At 50.3% G+C, this 21385-nt stretch overlaps 1 protein-coding gene and 1 non-coding gene across 2 annotated transcripts in view; both read right to left on the bottom strand.

Moving 5' to 3' along the window:
* LOC129696874 (probable methyltransferase-like protein 24) overlaps positions 1–5549 on the bottom strand; it is a 41614-nt gene extending 36065 nt beyond the window's left edge. Inside the window, exon 1 of the mRNA XM_055634950.1 lies at positions 5280–5549. Within this exon, the coding sequence (XP_055490925.1) occupies positions 5280–5510 (231 nt within the window). The 5' untranslated portion in view covers positions 5511–5549. The remainder of the gene's footprint in view (positions 1–5279) is intronic.
* A 13167-nt stretch (positions 5550–18716) lies between these two features.
* Positions 18717–18835, bottom strand: LOC129697736 (5S ribosomal RNA). Its single transcript, XR_008723569.1, has one exon. It is a non-coding gene; the product is annotated as a 5S ribosomal RNA (ribosomal RNA).
* Between the last annotated feature and the right edge of the window lie 2550 nt (positions 18836–21385).

The following is a 21385-nucleotide window of genomic DNA, read 5'->3' as shown; positions in this document are numbered from 1 at the left end:
ACCTCATATTTCCCTTGGGTAGTTTACACCCCATTGACTTCTCTAACTTTAGATAGCCCTTGCTTTCCCCCTCCCCCTTCCCAGTTCTCCCACAAGTCCACTGTCTTGCTTTCTCCCTCCCCCCCCACACACACATCAGTCTGAAGAAGGGTCTCGACCTGAAACGTCGCCTATTCCTTCGCTCCATTGATGCTGCCTCACCCGCTGAGTTTCTCCAGCATTTTTTGTCTACCTTCGATTTTTCCAGCATCTGCAGTTCGTTCTTAAACAAATAGAAAGCATACTGTGGGGTTCCATCACAGCTTGGTTTGGGGATAGCTCTGCACTAGAAATTCCAGAGAGTTGTAGATATAGCCCAGTCCCACACACACCACACTCCCCACCATTGTAGATGTAGCCCAGTCCATCACACACACCACACTCCCCACCATTGTAGATGTAGCCCAGTCCACACACACAGACCACACCCCCCACCCTTAGATATGAAACACACCACACACACACACCACACCCCCCCACCATTGTAGATGTAGCCCAGTCCCACACACACACCACCCAGTCCATCACACACTCCCCCCCACCATTGTAGATGTAGCCCAGACACACACACACTCCACACTGTAGATGTAGCCCAGTCCATCACACACAACACTCTCCCCACCATTGTAGGTGTAGCCCAGTCCCACACACACCACACACTCCCCACCATTGTAGATGTAGCCCAGTCCATCACACACACACCACACTCCCCACCATTGTAGATGTAGCCCAGTCCATCACACACACACCACACTCCCCACCCATTGACTCCATCTACATTTCACACTGACTCGGGAAAAGCAGCCAACATAATCGAAGTGTGCTGTAAGGAACTGCAGATGAATTCCACAGACTCACCACTCTCTGTGAGAAAAAGTGTTTCCTCGTCTCCGTTCTAAATGGCATACTCCTTATTCTTAAACTGTGTGGCCCCTGGTTCTGGACTCCCCCCAACATCGGGAACATGTTTCCTGCCTCTAGCGTGTCCAAACCCCTTAACAATCTTATATGTTTCAATGAGATGCCCGCTCATCATCCCCAATCAGTACCATGGGGAGAAGGTACAAACTCCGTACAGACAGCACCTGTAGTCAGGATTGAACCCGGGTCTCTGGCGCTGTGAGGCAGCAACTCTACCACTGCGCCACCGTGACAAAAATTGTACGTTCCCCACAAGTAACATAACAAAAGTATTTTTATCAATCTGTTCATGGAGGTTGGATAATTTTAGCTGTTCCATCTCGGCTCAACATCAGGCTTCCAAGGTGGTGGGTTTGTGGAGCGAGCTGCCAGAGGAGGTAGTTGAGGCAGGTACTACAGCACTTAAAAGGCAGGTAGATACACAGATATGGGTCAAACTACACATGTGCCAGAGAAAGCATTTTATCCAGGATGCATCACGGCTCGGTTTGGGAACAGCTCCAACCAGGACCGCAAGAAATTGCAGCGAATTGTGGACACAGCCCAGACCATCGCACAATCCAACCTCCCTTCCATTGACTCCATCTACACCTCACGCTGCCTCGGCAAGGCCAGCAGCATCATCAAGGACCAGTCGCACCCTGGCCACTCCCTCCTCTCCCCTCTCCCATCGGGCAAAAGGTACAGAAGTGTGAAAACGCACACCTCCAGATTCAGGGACAGTTTCTTCCCAGCTGTTATCAGGCAACTGAACCATCCAACCACAACCAGAGAGTGGTCCTGAACTACTATCTACCTCATTGGAGACCCTCAGACTACCATTGATCGGACTTTACTGGCTTTACCTTGCACTAAAGCTCTACTCTAGGGTAAAAGACGTGTGTAAGATCATGAGGGAAATAGATCGGGTAGATGCACAGAGTCTTTTACCCACAGTAGGGGAATCAAGAACCATTGGTTGAAGGTGAGAAGGGAAGGATTTAACAGGAACTTGAGGGGCAGCGTTTTACACAAAGGGTTGTGGGTGTATGGAACTAGCTGCCAGAGGAGGTAGTTGAGGCTGTGACTATCACAATGTTTAAAAATCATTTGTACAGAAGGTACACACAAAATGCTGGAGTAACTCAGCGGGACAGGCAGCATCTCTGCAGAGAAGGAATGGGTGACGTTTCGGGTCGAGACCCTTCCGCATGGAAACAGGTACACGGAGACTGACGCATTATCGATTAGTGCGATTAGTGCGGGTGTCAGGGGGGCTGTAGTTGGGGAGAGATAGGCAGGGGACACAAAAAAGCTGGAGAAACTCAGCGTGCAGAGCATCTATGAGCGAAGGAAATAGATACGTTTCGGGCCGAAACGTAAATTTCCTTCGTCCATAAGATGCTTGGCTGACTCCACTAGAGTAACCTTCGCAGGAATCTGCAGTGTCCCTCTTAAACATGTTGTTAAGGGGAATCCAGAACCAGGGGCCACACACAGTTTAAGAATAAGGAGTAAGCCATTTAGAACGGAGACGAGGAAACACTTTTTCTCACAGAGAGTGGTGAGTCTGTGGAATTCTCTGCCTCAGAGGGCGGTGGAGGCCGGTTCTCTGGATACTTTCAAGAGAGAGCTAGATAGGGCTCTTAAAGATAGCGGAGTCAGGGGATATTGGGGAGAAGGCAGGAAAGGGGTACTGTTTGGGGATGATCAGCCATGATCACATTGAATGGCGGTGCTGGCTCGAAGGGCCGAATGGCCTCCTGCTGAACCTACTGTCTATGTCTATTGTCTATTGTGTATCCGTGTATGTGTCCTACATTATTTTAAATGACAATTACAGTCGAGTCGATGCTTTGGGGAAAGTTTGGCTGGATTTATTTTTGAACAGCGAGGCACACACACGCACATACACACACACACACACCACACACACACACACCACCACACACACACACACACACACACACACACACACACACACACACACGTACACACACACACACACACACACACACACACACACACACCCGCACACACACACACACACACCGCACATACACACACACACACACGCACATACACACACACACACACACACACACACGCACACATACACACTCACACACACACACACATACACACACACACACACACACACACACACACACACACACACACACACACACACACACACACACAGTCAGTGCGGGGGGGGGCGAGCTCAGTTGGAGAGGAGGGGGAGAGGGAGGGGGGTGTTGGATGGACAGGCCACGTTTCGGGTCCGGATCAGCCACAGATGCCGCCTGACCCGCTGAGTTCCTCCAGCACTTTGTCTCTTTATCTGAAGGGTTCCAGACCCGAAACGTCGCCCGTCCAGTCCCCCCACACTGATGCTTCAAACTAAAAGCGTGAAACATCGAGGAGCTGCACTGTACACAACAGTCGTAAGAGTCTGACGACCAAAACCTGCCACCATCCCTCCTCTCCACACACGCTGCCTGACCCGCTGAGTTACTCCAGCTTGTTGTGTCTATCTTCGGTGTAAACTTCCTTCCTACACATGGCACCTGGCTCCTCGGTTCCCCGCAGAACCCTCCTCTACCCCCCTCTCTCTCCCACCCACCCCACCTACCCCCTCACTCTCCTGCCCCCCTCTCCCCCTCTCTCCATTCTCGCTCCCCCCTCCCCCTCTGTCTCCCACCCTCTCTCCCCGTCTCTGTCCCACCTCTCTCTTTCTCCCCTCCCCTCTCCCCTCTCGCCCACCTCTCTCTCTCTCTCTCTCTCTCCCCCCCCCCCCATTCTCCTCTCCCCCCTTTCTCCCCTCTTCCCCTGTCCCCATCTCTCCCCTCTCTCTCTCTTTTCTCCCCTCTTCCCCTGTCTCGCCCCCCCCCTCTCTCCCTCCCCCTCTCTCCCCACCTCTCTCTCTTCTCCCCTCTTCCCCTGTCCCCTCTCTACCCCACCTCTCTCTCTCCCCTCTCTTTCCCCCCCGTCCCACCCCCTCCTCTCCTCCCACCCCCCCCACTCCTCTCTCTCTCTCTCTCTGCTCTCACCTCTCTCCTCTCTCTCTCCTCTCTCTCTTTTTCAATTTAATTTCAATTAAAAAAAAACTTCATTGGCATGATAAAAATACACGGTTACATTACTAAAGTATAAAACATGACATACATATTTTAAATGCATACATGTGAATACAAGTGTACAGTGCATGGATAGATATGTCCCTGTACACAAACTCGCAATCTCTCTCTCTCCCCTCTTCTCTTCTCTCTCTCTCCTCTCCCCTCCCCCTCTCCCCTCTCCCCTCTCTCCTCTCTCTCTCTCTCTCTCCCCCTCTCTCTCTCCACTTCTCTCCCTCTCTCTCTCTCCTCTCCATCTCCCCCTTTCTCTATCCCCCTGTCTCTCTCCCTCTCCCCTCCCTCTCCCCCTCTCCCTCTCCCCCTTTCCCTTCTTTCTCTCTCTCTCCTCTCTCTCCCTCTCTCTCCCCCTCTCCTCTCCCCTCTCCCTCTCCTCCTCTCTCCTCTCTCCTCTCCCCTCTCCTCTCCTCCTCCCTCCTCTCTCCCCCTCCCCCCTCCCTCTCACCCTCCTCTCCCCCTCTCCTCTCCTCTCCTCCCTCCTCCCCCTCCTCCTCTCCCCCTCCTCCCCTCTCTCTCCCTCTCCTCTCCCCTCTCTCCCCCTCCTCCCCCCGTCTCTCCCCCTCTCTCCCCTCCCTCCCCTCCCTCTCTCTCCCCCTCTCCTCTCCCCCCTCCTCTCCCCCTCTCCTCTCCCCTCTCTCCCTCTCTCCCCTCTCCCCCTCCTCTCCCCCTCTCCCCCTCTCCTGCTCTCCCCCCACTTCCTCTCTCCCCCCTCTCCTCCGAGGTTCCCGGCTCTCAGCCCTCTGTCCCCTTCACTTCTCTCTCCTCCTCCGGGCCCCCGGGTCCTCTCCTCTCTCTCCCCCTCTCCTCTCCCCCCTCTCCTCGTCCCCCTCTCCAGGAGCCGGCGAGAAGCTCCTTCTCTCTCATCGCCCCCGGACAGAGCCCCCTCTCCTCTCGGGCCACCTCTGCCCCTCTTCCTCCCCCCTCCCCTCCGGGCCTCTCGCCCTCTCTCCGGCCTCTGCCCTCTCCCCTCTCCCCCTCTCTCTCCCCCCTCCCCTCCCCTCCTCCTCTCCCCCTCTCCCCTCCCCTCCTCTCTCCTCTCTCCCCTCCCCTCCCCTCCTCCCCCTCTCCTCCTCCCTCTCCCCCCCTCCTCCCCCTCTCCTCTGCCCTCTCTCCTCTCCCCTCTCTCCTCTCTCCCCCCCTCTCTCCCCCTCTCCTCTCCCCCACTTCTCTCTCCCCTCTCCTGCCCCGGGCCGGGACACTCACCCGGTGGTGCCCGTACAGCGCGGGTTCCCGGCAACAGCCCGGTCTGTCCCGCTTCAGGCCGCGGGCGGAGGTGACCGGGGCGGCGGGTGGAGGTGGTGGTGGTGGCGGGGAGAGAGGCGAGGGGCGGCGGCGTCGGGGGCTCCAGGAGCCGGCGAGAAGCAGCAGCAGCGCCGCTGACAGAGCGAGGAGCAGCGGGCGGAGCAGCCCCAGCCCCAGCCTCCGACCGGGCATCGCCGGCTCTCCGGCATCGGGACTGCCCTCTCTACCCTCCCCTCCCCTCTCTCCACCTCCCCTCTCTCCCCTCCCCTCTCATCTCCTCTCCCCTCCCCTCCCCTCTCTCCCCACCAATGGAGTGAATGACCTGATTCCATGCTGTATTTCTAAGCTAAACAAAAAACCATTATGATTATGATTGGGATTGTTTGTGATCGAGCACCAACTAACTAGAGTCATTCAACACAGCAACACCCTCTCAGTGCAACTCGTCCACTCTGACCAAGAGAGTTGTGAGTCTGTGGAATTCTCTGCCTCAGAGGGCGGTGGAACGCTAGTATAGGTGTTGTGGGCTGAAGGGACTGGTTTCCTGAGGGCTAGTATGGACATTGTGGGCCGAATGGATTCTTGGACTTGCGGCTCAGTCACTCAAGCCTAGTGTGCTGGCAGCTCAGTCACTCACGGCTGGTGGGCTGGCAGTTGACTCACGGCTATTCCTTGAAATGCCACTCCAGGCAGGGTGCATGGCCATCCAACTCAAGTGTAGTTTCAGGCCACTTCAGGCAGGGTGCAGGGCCATCCAACTCAAGTGCAGTTTCATGCCACTGCAGGCAGGGTGCAAGGCCATCCAACTCAAGTGTAGTTTCATGCCACTTCAGGCAGGGTGCAAAGCCACCAAACTCAATAAGCCAAAAACAGCTTAGGGATTTTCAAAGCAAAAACACTTTTGCATTTTCAAACCAAGAAAACACTTTGCTAGGACATCCGAGATGTCCTCATTCTTTAGGGGAAGGGGGTTCCCCTCTCCAATCATAGATAAGGCCCTCACTCGAGTCTCCTCGGTACCCCGCAGCTCTGCCCTTGCTCCCCCTCCCCCTAATAGAGACACAGTCCCCCTAGTCCTCACCTTCCACCCCATCAGCCGTCGCATACAACACATAATACTTCGACATTTTAGCCACCTCCAACGGGATCTCAACCACTAGTCATATCTTCCCATCTCCACCTCTTTCCACCTACCGCAGAGACCGTTCCCTCCGCAACTCCCTGGTTAACTCATCCCCTCCCACCCAAACCACCTCCTCCCCAGGTACCTTCCCTTGCAACCGTAGAAGATGCGACACCTGTTGCTATACCTCCTCCCTCGACTCTGCCCAGGGACACCTCTCAGGTTAGACAGAGGTTCACTTGCACCTCCTCCAACCTCATCTACTGTATCCGTTGATCTAGATGTGGACTGTTATACATCGGCGAGACCAAACGCAGACTGGGCGATCAGTTCACGGAACTCCTTCGCTCAGCCCGCCCGAACCATAGAAACATAAAAACATAGAAAATAGGTGCAGGAGGAGGCCATTCGGCCCTTCAAGCCAGCACCACCATTCATTGTGATCATGGCTGATCGTCCCCAATCAATATCCCCTGCCTGCCTTCTCCCCATATCCCTTGACTCCACTAGCCCCCTAGAGCTCTATCTAACTCTCTCTTAAATCCATCCAGTGACTTGGCCTCCACTGCCCTCTGTGGCAGGGAATTCCATAAACTCACAACTCTCTGGGTGAAAAAGTTTTTTCTCACCTCAGTCTTAAATGGCCTCCCCTTTATTCTAAGAAATTCTATTCTAACCAACCTGATCTCCCGGATGGCGGTCACTTTAATTCTCCTTCCCATTCCTACACAGACCTTTCTGTCCTCGGTCTTCTCCATTGTCAGAGTGAGGCTAAATGCAAATTGGAGGAACAGCATCTCATATTTTGTTTGGGCAGCTTACAGCCCAGTGGTGTGAATATTGATTTCTCTCACGTCAGGTAGTCCCGGCATTCCCTCTCTCTCTCTCTCTCTCTCTCTCTCTATCCCTCCCCCACCTAAGTCGCACCAGTTTTCATTCTAACCTAGCTGCCGCTAACAATGGCCTGTTTCCTTGAGTCTGAAGAAGGGTCTCGACCCGAAAAGTCACCTATTTCCTTCGCTCCATAGATGCTGCCTCACCCGCTGAGTTTCTCCAGCATTTTTGTCCGCCTTCCTGTTTCCTTTATCTTTGTTACTTTTTTTGCATATCTTTCATTCCTTTGTTCTACATCTCTCTACATCATCGTCTTGATTCCCTCTCCCCTGACTCTCAGTCTGAAGAAGGGTCTTGACCCCGAAACATCACCCATCCCTTCTCTCTGGAGATGCTGCCCGTCCCGCTGAGTTACTCCAGCATTTTGTATCTCTCTAAACCTTTCCTGTCCATGTACAGTACCTGTCCAAATGCCCTTTGAATGGCTCTTAGACAGGCTAGGGAGTTTATTGTCATGTGTCCCTGATAGGACAATGAAATTCTTGCTTTGCTTCAGCACAACAGAACATAGTAGGCATTGACTACAGAACAGATCAGTGTGTCCATATACCATTATATAAATATACACACACATGAATAAATAAACTAAACTGATGAAGTGCAAATAACAGATAATGGGCTATTAATGTTCAGAGTTTTGTCCGAGCCAAGTTTAATAGCCTGATGGCTGTGGGGAAGTAGCTATTCCTGAACCTGGTCGTTACAGTCTTCAGGCTCCTGTACCTTCTACCTGAAGGTAGCAGGGAGATGAGTGTGTGGCCAGGATGGTGTGGGTCCTTGATGATATTGCCAGCCTTTTTGAGGCAGCGACTGAGATAAATCCCCTCGATGGAAGGAAGGTCAGAGCCGATGATGGACTGGGCAGTGTTTACTACTTTTTGTAGTCTTTTCCTCTCCAGGGCGCTCAAGTTGCCGAACCAAGCCACGATGCAACCGGTCAGCATGCTCTCTACTGTGCACCTGTAGAAGTTAGAGAGAGTCCTCCTTGACAAACCAACTCTCCGTAATCTTCTCAGGAAGTAGAGGCGCTGATGAGCTTTCTTGATAATTGCGTTAGTGTTCTCGGACCAGGAGAGATCTTCAGAGATGTGCACGCCCAGGAATTTGAAGCTCTTGATCCTTTCAACCATCGACCCGTTGATATAAATGGGGCTGTGGGTCCCCCTCCTACTCCTTCCAAAGTCCACAATCAGTTCCTTGGTTTTGCTGGTGTTGAGGGCCAGGTTATTGCGCTGGCACCATATGGACAGTTGCTCGATCTCTCTTCTGTACTCGGACTCATCCCCATCAGTGATACGTCCCACAACAGTGGCACATGGAAGTACAGGGACTAAGCCAGTCAGCCAAACCAAGAGATAAAATGTAATCAGGGCCATTCAAACTGGTGGGAGAACTGGGAAGGGGGAGGGGATGGAGAGAGGGGGAGAAAACAAGGGTTACTTGAAGTTAGAGAAGTCAATGTTCACACCACTGGGGTGTAAACTACCCAAGCAAAATATGAGGTGCTGCTCCTCCAATTTGCGCTGGGCCTCACTCAGACAGTGGAGGAGGCCCAGGACAGAAAGGTCAGATTGGGACTGGGAGGGGGAGTTGAAGTGTTTAGCAAGTTGGCTGGTTAGCACACAACAAAACCTCGGCACATTAGAAAAATAAACTAAACTGAACTGGACTGGGCTGGGCATGCCATCTTGCAGTTATTGTGTAAGTTTCAGCGTGCAATAATTTAATTTTAATATATTCTCATGCTTTAATTTTCGGTTGTCAAAGGCACAACTCTCTGGGTGAAAATATTTCTCTTCATCTCCGTTCTAAATGGCTTACCCCTTGTTCTTAAACTGTGGCCCCTGGTTCTGGACTCCCCCAACATCGGGAACATGTTTCCTGCCTCTAGCGTGTCTAATCCCTTAATAATCCTACGTGTTTCAATCAGATTTCCTCTCATCCTTCTAAACTCCAGAGTGTACAAGCCCAGCCGCTCCATTCTCTCAGCATATGACAGTCCCGCTATCCCAGGAATTAACCTTGTAAACCTACGCTGCACTCCCTCAATAGCAAGAATGTCCTTCATCAAATTAGGGGACCAAAACTACACACAATACTCCAAAGTGTGGTCTCACTAGGGCTCTGTACAACTGCAGAAGGACCTCTTTGCTCCTATACTCAACTCCTCTTGTTATGAAGGCCAACATGCCATTTGCTTTCTTCACTGCCTACTGTATCTACATGCTAACTTTAATTGACTGATGAACAAGGACCCCCAGATCCTGTTGTACTTCCCCTTTCCCCAACTTGACACTGTTTAGATAGTAATCTGCCTTCCGGTTTTTGCTACCAAAGTGGATAACCTCACATTTATCCACATTAAACTGCATCTGCCATGCATCTGCCCACTCACCCAACCTGTCCAAGTCACTCTGCATCCTTATAGCATCCTCCTCACAGTTCACACTGCCACCCAGCTTTGTGTCATCTGCAAATTTGCTAATGTTACTTTGAATCCCTTCATCTAAATCATTGATTTATATTGTAAATAGCTGCGGTCCCAGCACCAGGCCTTGCGGTACCCCACTAGTCACTGCCATTCTGCCATTCTGAAATACAATCAAACAACATCAAGTACAATAGGTTGAGCTAAGGGGAATAGATAATCCACAAATCTGCACGTCTTTGAGATGCGGGAGGAAACTGGAGCACCCAGACGAAACCCACATGGTCACAGGGAGAACGTGCAAACTCCACACCGACAGGTACAATAGGTAGAGGGGAAGATACAGAGTGCAGAATATAGTTCTCAGCATTGTAGCGCATCAGTTCCACAGACAAAGTCCAATGTCCACAATGGGGTAGAGGTGAAACGGACTTAAACTTACAAATAATAAACTTAGACTTCTGTTTTGGGAAAATGTAGAGAACCATTTTTCAAATGAAAATGTATTTCCCAGATTGCAGAATTCTCATACTTTGTTGATTACCAGCCAAACTGCTGATCCGCCATCACAAATATTTACCGAATGCAACAGAGGCTTTGCTTGTGTGTGTAACATGTACATAAAGGCGTACAGTTATGACATTACATCAGGAGGTTTCGTGGCAATGTTTACACAGTCAATGCATAAGTGAACAAGGGGAACAAATTGACAATCGGCTCCATCGGTGGTGCAGCGGTAGAGTTGCTGCCTCACAGCGCCAGAGACCCGGGTTCCATCCTGGCTACGGGCGCTGTCTGTACGGAGTTTGTACCTTCTCCCCGTGACCTGCGTGGGTTTTCTCCGGGTGCTCCGGTTTCCTCCCACACCCCAAAGACGTGCAGGTTTGTAGGTTAATTGGCTTTGGTAAATTTGTAATTTGTCCCTAGTTTGTGTAGGATAGTGTTAGTGTGTACGGGGTGATCACTGGTTGTAGACAATAGAACAATAGACAATAGGTGCAGGAGTAGGCCATTCGGCCCTTCGAGCCAGCACCTCCATACAATGTGATCATGGCTGATCATCCCCAATCAGTATCCCGTTCCTGCCTTTAGTTAGAGGGTGGTGAATCTGAGGAACTCATTGCCACAGACGGCTGTGGAGGCCAAGTCAGTGGATATTTTTAAGGCAGAATAGATAGATTCTTGATTAGTACGGGTGTCAGAGGTTATGTGAAGAAGGCAGGAGAATAGGCTTAGGAGGGAGAGATAGATCAGCCGTGATTGAATGGCGGAGTAAACTTGATGGGCCGAATGGCCTCATTCGTTTCGCTGAAACTTCTCTACATCGGCGAGACCAAGCGCAGGCTCGGCGATCGTTTCGCTGAACACCTCCGCTCAGTCCGTCTTAAACTACCTGATCTCCCGGTGGCTCAGCACTTCACCTCCCCCTCCCATTCCCAATCTGACCTCCCTGTCCTGGGCCTCCTCCATGGCCAGAGTGAGGCCCAGCGCAAATTGGAGGAGCAGCACCTCATATTTCGTTTGGGTAGTTTACACACCAGCGGTATGAACATTGACTTCTCTAACCTCACATAGCCCTTGCTTTCCCTCTCTCTCCATTCCCTCCCCCTTCCCAGTTCTCCCACCAGTCTGACTGCCTCTGACTACATTCTATCTCTGTCCCGCCCCCTCCCCTGACATCAGTCTGAAGAAGGGTCTCGACCCGAAAAGTCGCCCATTCCTTCTCCCCAGAGATGCTGCCTGTCCCGCTGAGTTACTCCAGCATGTTGTGTCTACCTTCGATTTAAACCAGCATCTGCAGTTCCTTCCTACACACACTAATCATTATGGTGTGACTCTTGTGTATTCCTTCTGATCCTATGTAAACGTCACCTGTCCATTCCCTCCACAGATGCTGCCCGACCCACTGAGTTAATCCAGCACTGTGTGATTTGTATTTTAACAGGCCCATTCATAAAATAACACACAAATGTTGCCTGGGTTTCAGCACTTAAGTTACAGAGAAAGGTTGAACAAGTTAGGGCTTTATTCTTTGGAGCGCAGAAGGTTAAGGGGGGGACTTGATAGAGGTATTTAAAATGATGAGAGGGATAGACAGAGTTGACGTGGATAAGCTTTTTCCATTGAGAGTAGGGAAGATTCAAACAAGAGGACATGACTTGAGAATTAAGGGACAAAAGTTTAGGGGTAACATGAGGGGGAACCTCTTTACTCAGAGAGTGGTAGCTGTGTGGAATGAGCTTCCAGTGGAAGTGGTGGAGGCAGGTTCGATTTTATCATTTAAAAATAAATTGGATAGGTATATGGACGGGAAAGGAATGGAGGGTTATGGTCTGAGTGCAGGTAGATGGGACTAGGTGTGAGTAAGTGTTCGGCACAGACTAGAAGGGCCGAGATGGCCTGTTTCCGTGCTGTAATTGTTATATGGCTATATGGTTAAATAAAAATATGATGATCGACAATACTGTAAATTAATTAATTACATCATAATCATTGGTATTTAATAAAAATGACCATAAATGAACAAATAATAATATTGGTATTTACTAAAAATGACAATCCATTAAGGCTCCCTTCGGTCGTGGCTGACCATGGGTGTCTCCAGGGGGCTGTTCCCTATATGGAGGACGCCTGTGCGTGACTTTGTTTAACGTGGGGAGACTGGTGCACAGACAGCCACCCCACACGGTCCTTGACAGATCAGGGTCAGGATCCAGTGGCATGGAGTCCAAGACGACCGGAGACCCTTTTCTGCCGCAGCCTTCATCCGCCTTCCCAGCCGTTGTGACGTTAGCTCCACTAAGGTCGGCCATCGTCCTCCGCCTGTTCCACCGTGGAGGTCTGGGTTGGATTGCTCTTTGTCAGAGACATGGGTGGCCCTACCAGCAGCATCGCTCCAGACGGCATCGCTCTCAGGATCTCAGGTCCACACAAGCTTCTCCACCATGGCAAGGTGACAATCCACGGAGAAGATTAATGACAATATATTAATACATAATCATAATTTGCATTTAATAAAATGACCATAAATCATTAAATGATAATTATTGATAATTAATAATAGTCATTGAATACATTTATTTTTGACACACATAGTATGCCTTGCTAATCAATTAACCCCAAAATACACAGATTAAATTGCTATGTTAGTTCCTCTGAAATTGGTAAACAATTACACATAAAAATCATAAAAACCATGAATACCTAAAATTGTTCCACTTAAATATGAAATATTTAACATAAAATAATTGCTAGGCTGCACCCTGAAGGGCCGAATGGCCTACTCCTGCACCTATTGTCTATGGTCTATTACTGTACTGGAGACCAGGGCAACAGAACAAGGAACCACCGCCCCCTTGGCATAGCCTGAGGTACTGCAAGCCCACTGAGCTGGCATCTGACTGCATTGCTGGGAATTTGCAGCACTGCGCGCAAGGCTGCAGCTGCACTGGTGAGATGCGATATCGTCTGGTTCGATCACGGCCTTGTTCAGTGACAGGCTAGGCCGAGGCTCTGTAAGGCCGCATTTGGAATATCGTGGGCCTATATTTTGGGCCCCGTATCTGAGGAAGGATGTGCCGGCTCTGGAGTGGGTCCGGAGGAGGTTTGCGAGAATTATCCCAGGAATGAGTGGGTTTACATATGATGAGCGTTTGTCGGCACTGGGCCTGTACTCGCTGGAGTTTAGACGAATGAGGGGGGACCCTCATTGAAACTTACCGAATAGTGAAAGGCCTGGATAGAGTGGATGTGGATGTGGAGAGGATGTTTCCACTAGTGGGAGAGTCAAGAACCAGAGTTCATGGCCTCAGAATTAAAGGACGTACTTTTAGAAAGGTGATGAGGAGGAATTTCTTTAGTTAGGGAGTCATAGAGTGATACAGTGGGGAAACAGGCCCTTCGGCCCAACTTGCCCACACCGGCCAACATGTCCCAGCTACACTAGTCTCACCTGCCTGCGCCTGGTCCATATTCCTCCAAACCTGTCCTATCCATGTACCTGTCCAACTGACTCTTAAACGATGGGATAGTCCCAGCCTCAACTACCTCCTCTGGCAGCTTGTTCCATACACCCACCACCCTTTGTGTGAAAATGGTACCCTTCAAATTCCTATTAAATCTTTTCCCCTTCACCATGAACCTATGTCCTCTGGTCCTCGATTCCCCTACTCTGGGCAAGAGACTCTGTGCATCTACCCAATGTATTCCTCTCATGATTTTGTACACCTCTATAAGATCTTCCTTCATCCTCCTGCTCTCCATAGAATAGAGACCCAGCCTACTCAACCTCTCCCTATAGCTCACACCCTCTAGTCCTGGCAACATCCTCGTAAATCTTTTCTGAACCTTTTCAAGCTTGACAATATCTTTCCTATAACACGGTGCCCAGAACTGAACACAATATTCTAAATGCAGTCTCACCAACGCCTTATACAACTGCAACATGACCTCCCGACTTCTATACTCAATACTCTGACTGATGAAGGCCAAAGGGCCAAAAGCCTTTTTGACCACCTTATTTACCTGTGACTCGACCTTCAAGGAACCATGCACCTGTACTCCTAGATCCCTCTGCTCTACAACACTACCCAGAGGCCTACCATTTACACGATGCCCTTGTTCGACATCCCAAAATGCAACACATCACACTTCTCTGTATTAAATTCCATCTACCATTCCTCCGCCCACCTGGCCAATCGATCAAGATCCTGCTGCAATCGTTCACAACCATCTCCACTATCTGCAAAACCTCTACCTTATGTATCATCAGCAAACCTGCTGATCTTGCCCTGTATGTTCTCATCCAGAGGGCGGTGAATCTGTGGAATTCATTGCCACAGAAGGCTGTGGAGGCCTAGTCTGTGGATATTTTAAAGGGGTTTATGGGGAGAAGGCAGGAGAATGTGGTTAGGAGGGAGAGATAGAATGGCGGAGTAGATTTGATGGGCCGAATGGCTTAATTCTGCTCCTATCACTTATGACCTTGTGAACTGCAGAGAATGGTGGACACTGCCTGGTCCATCACAGGTACTGACCTCCCCACTATCGAAGGGGAGGTCAGACGCTATCAAAAAGGCAGCCAGCATCATCAGAGTCCCACACCATCCTGGCCACGCTCTCATCTCCCTGCTACCATCGGGAAGAAGGTGCAGGAGCCTGAAAACCGTGACCTCCAGGTTCGAGAACAGCTTTTTAGATTTTAGAGATACAGTGCATAAACAGGCCCTTCGGCCCATCGAGTCCATGCTGACCAACGATCACACCACTCACGAGTTCCATTCTACACTGTAGGGACAATTTTCAAAGAAGTCAATTTACGTACAAATCTGTACGTCTTTGGAATGTGAGAGGAATCCAGAGGACCAGGAGGTCACAGAACCCACGGGGTCACAGGGAGAACGTACAAAGTCCGTACAGACAGCATCCATGGTCAGGATCGAACCCGAGTCTCTGGTGCTGTGAGGCAGCAACTTAGTGGTGTTTAGTTTAGTTTAGAGATACAGCGTGGAAACAGGCCCTTCGTTCCACCGAGTCCGGACCGACATGCGATCCCCGCACACTAACACTATCCTACACACTCGGGGGACAATGTACCTTTATACAAAGCCCATTCACCTACAAACCTGTACGTCTTTGGAGTGTCGGAGGAAACCAGAAAACCCACGCACGTCACAGGCTCCGTACAGACAGCACCCGTAGTCTGGATCGAACCTGGGTCTCTGGCGCTGTAAGGGAACAACTCTACCGCTGCACCACCGTGCTGCCCTATGCTTCTTCCCAGTAACCATCAGGCTCTTGTACACTACACAATACTAACCTCAGCAGAAGGCACAGAGTGCTGGATTAACTCAGCGGGTCAGGCAGCATCTCTGGGGAACATGGATAGGTGACGTTTCACAGAGTGCTGGAGTAACTCAGTGGGTCAGGCAGCATCTGTGGTGAACATGGATAGGTGCGTTTCACAGAGTGCCGGAGCAACTCAGCGGGTCAGGCAGCATCTGTGGAGAACATGGATAGGTGACGTTTCACAGAGTGCTGGAGTAACTCAGCGGGTAAGGCAGCATCTGTGGAGAACACGGATAGGTGACGTTTCACAAAGTGCTGGAGTAACTCAGCGGGTAAATAGACAATAGACAATAGACAATGGGTGCAGGAGTAGGCCATTCGGCCCTTCGAGCCAGCACCGCCATTCAATGTGATCATGGCAGATCATCCACAATCAGTACCCCCTTCCTGCCCTCTCCCCATACCCCCTGACTCCTTCTGAACCTTCCGAATGTTGTAGTCGGCAGGGCAGTACTCTGCATATCGCCAACTTGGACAATTTTACATTTTTATCAAGCCAATTAACCTACAAACCTGTACGTCTTTGGAGTGTGGGAAAACTCCAAAGTGTGAGAAGACCCACGCAGGTCACAGGGAGAATGTACAAACTCCGTACAGACGGCACCCGTAGTCGGGATCGAACCTGGGTCTCCGGCGCTGCATTTTGCTGTAAGGCAGCAACTCTACCGCTGCACCACCGTGACAGCCCACCACTATCTTTAAGAGCCCTATCTAGCTCTTTCTTGAAAGTTTCCCGAGAACCTGCCTCCACCGCCCTCTGAAGCAGAGAATTCCACAGACTAACAACTCTCTGTGTGAAAAAGTGTTTCCTCGTCTCCGTTCTAAATGGCCTACTCCTTATTCTTAAACTGTGGCCCCTGGTTCTGGACTCCCCCAACATCGGGAACATGTTTCCTGCCTCCAGTGTGTCCAGACTCTTAACAATCTTATATGTTTCAATAAGATACCCTCTCATCCTTCTAAACTCCAGAGTATACAAGCCCACCGCTCCATTCTCTCAGCATATGACAGTCCCGCCATCCTGGGAATTAACCTTGTGAACGCTGCACTCCCTCAATAGCAAGAATGTCCTTCCTCAAATTAGGGGACCTAAACTGCACATAATACTCCAGGTGTGGTCTCACTAGGGCCTAACTTCTCTTGTTATAAAGGCCAACTTGCCATTTGCTTTCTTCACTGCCTGCTGTACCTGCATGCTTACTTTCAATGACTGATGTACAAGGACCCCCAGATCCCGTTGTACTTCCCCTTTTCGCGAATTTGACACCATTTAGATAATAATCTGCCTTCCTGTTTTTGCTACCAAAGTGCATAACCTCACATTTATCCACATTAAACTGCATCTGCCATGCATCAGCCCACTCCCCCAACATGTCCAAGTCACCCTGCATTCTCATAGCATCCTCCTCACAGTTCACACTGCCACCCAGCTTTGTGTCATCTGCAAATTTGCTAATGTTACTTAGAATCCCTTCATCCAAATCATTGATGTATATTGTAAATAGCTGCGGTCCCAGCACCGAGCCTTGCGGTACCCCACTAGTCACTGCCTGCCATTCTGAAAGGGACCCGTTAATCCCTACTCTTTGTTTCCTGTCTGCCAACCAATTTTCTATCCATGTCAGCACTCTACCCCCAATACCATGTGCCCTAATTTTGCCCACTAATCTCCTATGTGGGACCTTACCAAATGCTTTCTGAAAGTCCAGGTACACTACATTCACTGGCACTCCCTTGTCCATTTTCCTAGTTCCATCTTCTAAAAATTCCAGAAGATTAGTCAAGCATGATTTCCCCTTCGTAAATCCATGCTGACTCGGACCAATCCTGTTACTGCTATCCAAATGTGCCACTGTTTCATCTTTTATGATTGACTCCAGCATCTTCCCCACCACCGATGTCAGGCTAACTGGTTAAATGGCGGAGTAGACTTGATGAGCTGAATGCCAGAAATCTTCTCCCATAAATTGTGAACTTATGCATGCTATACAATCTGATCAAATAATATTATGCATCATTACAATCATGCCAAACCCAGGATCATAAATTATTCATTGCCTGCTTCTGATGTATAATACATTTTAGTTCTTTTGCTGTAAAGCCACAGATAATTGTGCAGTTAGGGAGAGACTCGCACCAAGGGCTTCTCAGCATCAACATAAATGATTGATGAATCCTTATATTTAGTTTAATTTAGTTTAGAGATGCAGTGTGGAAACAGGACATTCGGCTCACCGAGTCCGCGCCGACCAGCGATCCCCGCACACCCGACTATCCTACACACACTGGGAACAATTTACATTTACACCAAGCCAATTAATCTACAAACCTGCACGTCTTTGGAGTGGCATTGTTGGCCTTAATAACAAGAGGAATCGAATACAGGAGCAAAGAGGTCTTTCTGCAGTTGTACAGAGCCCTAGTGGGACCACACCTGGAGTATTGTGTGCAGTTTTGGTCCCCTAATTTGAGGAAGGACATTTTTGCTATTGAGGGAGTGCAGCGTAGGTTTACAAGGTTAATTCCCGGGATGGCGGGACTGTCATATGCAGAGAGAATGGAGCAGCTGGGCTTGTACACTCTGGAGTTTAGAAGGATGAGAGGGGATCTCATTGAGACATATAAGATTGTTAAGGGTTTGGACACGCTAGAGGCAGGAAACATGTTCCCGATGTTGGGGGAGTCCAGAACCAGGGGCCACAGTTTAAGAATAAGGAGTAAGTCATTTACAACGGCGATGAGGAAACACTTTTTCTCACAGAGAGTGGTGAGTGTGGAATTCTCTGCCTCAGAGGGCGGTGGAGGCCGGTTCTCTGGATACTTTCAAGAGGGAGCTAGATAGGGCTCTTAAAAATAGCGGAGTCAGGGGATATGGGGAGATGGTAGGAACGGGGTACTGATTGGGGATGATCAACCATGATCACATTGAATGGCGGTGCTGGCTCGAAGGGCTGAATGGCCTCCTCCTGCACCCATTGTCTATTGTCTATTGAGTGTGGGAGGAAATCGAAGATCTCGGAGGCAAGCGCCCGTGGTCAGGATCGAACCTGGGTCTCTGGTGCTGTAAGGCAACAACTCTACCGCTGCGCCACCGTGTCCCCATGAAAGCCTACGGCACCTGGTATTCCCAGGCGGTCTCCCATCCAAGTACTAACCAGGCCTGAGCCTGCTTAGCTTCCGAGATCAGACGGGATCGGGCGTGTTCAGGCTAGTATGGCCTGAGTATAGAAGTCGGGAGGTCATGTTGCAGTTGTATAAGACGCTGGTGAGGATGCATTTAGGATATTGTGTTCAGTTGTGGGCACTGTGTTATAGGAACGATGTTGTCAAGCTGGAAGAGGTACGGAGACGATTTACGAGGATGTTGCCAGGACTAGAGGGTGTGAGCTACAGGGAGGGGTTGAGCAGGCTGGGTCTCTATTCATTGGAGCGCAGGAGGATGTGGGGTGATCTTATAGACGTGTACAAAATCATGAGAGGAATAGATCGGGTGGATGCACAGAGTCTCTTGCCCAGAGTAGGGGAATCGAGGACCAGAGGACATAGGTTCAAGGTGAAGGGACAAAGATTTAATAGGAACATTTTTGCACAAAGGGTGGTGTGTGTATGGAACGAGCTGCCAGAGGAGGTAGTTGAGGCAGGGACTGTCCCAATGTTTAAGAAACAGTTGGTCTGGTACATGGATAGGACAGGTTTGGAGGGATATGGGCCAAGCGCAGGCAGGTGGGACCAGTGTAGATGGGACGTGTTGGCCGGTGTGGGCAAGTTGGGCCGAAGGGCTTATTTCCACACTGTATCACTCTATCACTGCGACTCTAGGACCACAGGCCATGATGTTCTCTTGTTCACGAGCAGAACTGATGATGCAGAGTCATCGGTGTGATGTTGACACATAAAACAAACCAATATTGTACATCTGGTAATTGTAGATTCAATTTTACGCTCCATCTGTTTCCACTGGGGTAATTCACACTAAATTTCACTTGGATCAAATACAAGTTAGAATTAGCTTCAGAGATAATTAAACATTTTCTGGGAGCCTGAATGGAAACCCAAGTGGTCAGTTTAATGTAGAGATACAGCGCGGAAACAGGCCATTCGGCCCGCCGAGTCTGCACTGACTAGTGGTCCCCATACATTAACACTATCCTACACACACTAGGGACAATTTTGCATTGATACCCAGCCAATGTATCTACAAACCTGCACGTCTTTGGAGTGTGGGAGGAAACCAAAGATTTCGGAGAAAACCCACACAGGTCACGGGGAGAACGTGCAAACTCCGTACAGACAGCACCCGCGGTCAGGATCGATCCTGGGTCTCCGGCGCTGTAAGGCAGAAACTCTACCGCTGTGTCACCGTGTGAGGGGGAATCCGGAGCGCCCGGAGAAAACACACGTGGTCCAACAGAGGACGTGCAAACTCCACATAAACAGGTAGAATAGATCAAGGAAAAGTAACAGAGTGCAGAATATAGTTCTCAGCATTGTAGCGCATCAGTTCCAGAGACAAAGTCCAATGTCCGCAGTGGGGTCGAGGTGAATCCAACAGGACCCTAGCTTATGGAAGGCCCGTTCAGAAGCCTGATGACAGAGAGGGAAAATTGTGAGCAATTTTGGGCCTAATGTCTGTGGAAGGATGTGCCGGCTCTGGAGAGGGTCCAGAGGAGGTTCACAAGAATGATCCCAGGAATGAGTGGGTTAACCTATGATGAGCGTTTGTCAGCACTGGGCCCGTACTCGCTGGAGTTTAGAAGAGCGAGGGGGGACCTCATTGAAATGTACAGAATAGTGAAAGGCCTGGATGTGGAGAGGCTGTTTCCACTAAGTGGGAGAGTCTAGGACTAGAGGTCACAGCTTCAGAATTAAAGGCCGTTCTTTTAGGAAGGAGATGTGGAGGAATTTCTTTAGTCAGAGAGTGGTGAATCTGTGGAATCCTTTGCCACGGAAGGCTGTGGAGGCCAAGTTAGTGGATGTTTATCAGGCAGAGATAGATAGATTCTTGATTAATATGGGTATCAGAGGGTATGGGGAGAAGGCAGGAGAATGGGGTTGGGAGGGAGAGATGGATCAGCCACGATTGAATGGAGGAGTAGACTTTAGAGGCCAAACGGCCTAATTCTATTCCAATGACATGACCTTATGAGAGAAGCTGTTCCTGAGTCTGGTGGTGCGCGCTTTCAAGCTTCTGTACATTCTGCCGGACAGGAGCGGGGAGTAGAAGGAATGGCCGGGGTGGGACAGGAACAAGTCTTTGATTATGTCGGCTGCTTTTCCAAGGCAGCGTGAAGTGTAGATGGAGTCTATGGTGGGGATAGACACAAAGTGCTGGAGTAACTCAGCGGGTCAGGCAGCATCTCTGGAGGAAAGGAACGGATGATGTTTCGGGTTGAGACCCTTCTTCAGAATGGTGGGGAGTCTGGACTGTGTGATTAGGGTTGCCAACTTTCTCACCCCCAAATAAGGGACAAAAGGTCAAATATACGGGACAACTTCCCGACGGCAATTCGTTGACCGACTGGGCCGTGGCTGGGTGAATGATGAGTTGGCCCCGGGTGCTGGACTGCACACAAAGCCCAGCCGGCGGGCCAGCGGAGGAGTTTTTGGCCCGGGGGCCGCGTGACGTCACGTGCAAAGTCCGCGCCCCGTCCAACTCCTGAACCGATGATCGGCCGTGAGAAGGAGGGGTGGTGGTGGTGGTGTCGGCGGTAAGCGAAGGTCTGAAGGTCGGGCAGCTGGCCGGGCTGACGACTGATCGACGGGGCCACAGGCGAG

This window comes from Leucoraja erinacea, chromosome 5, assembly GCF_028641065.1.
Source record: "Leucoraja erinacea ecotype New England chromosome 5, Leri_hhj_1, whole genome shotgun sequence".
NCBI classification, from domain to species: domain Eukaryota; kingdom Metazoa; phylum Chordata; class Chondrichthyes; order Rajiformes; family Rajidae; genus Leucoraja; species Leucoraja erinaceus.
Note: the sequence above shows the minus strand (reverse complement) of the source record. Positions and strands in the feature narration are given on the sequence as shown.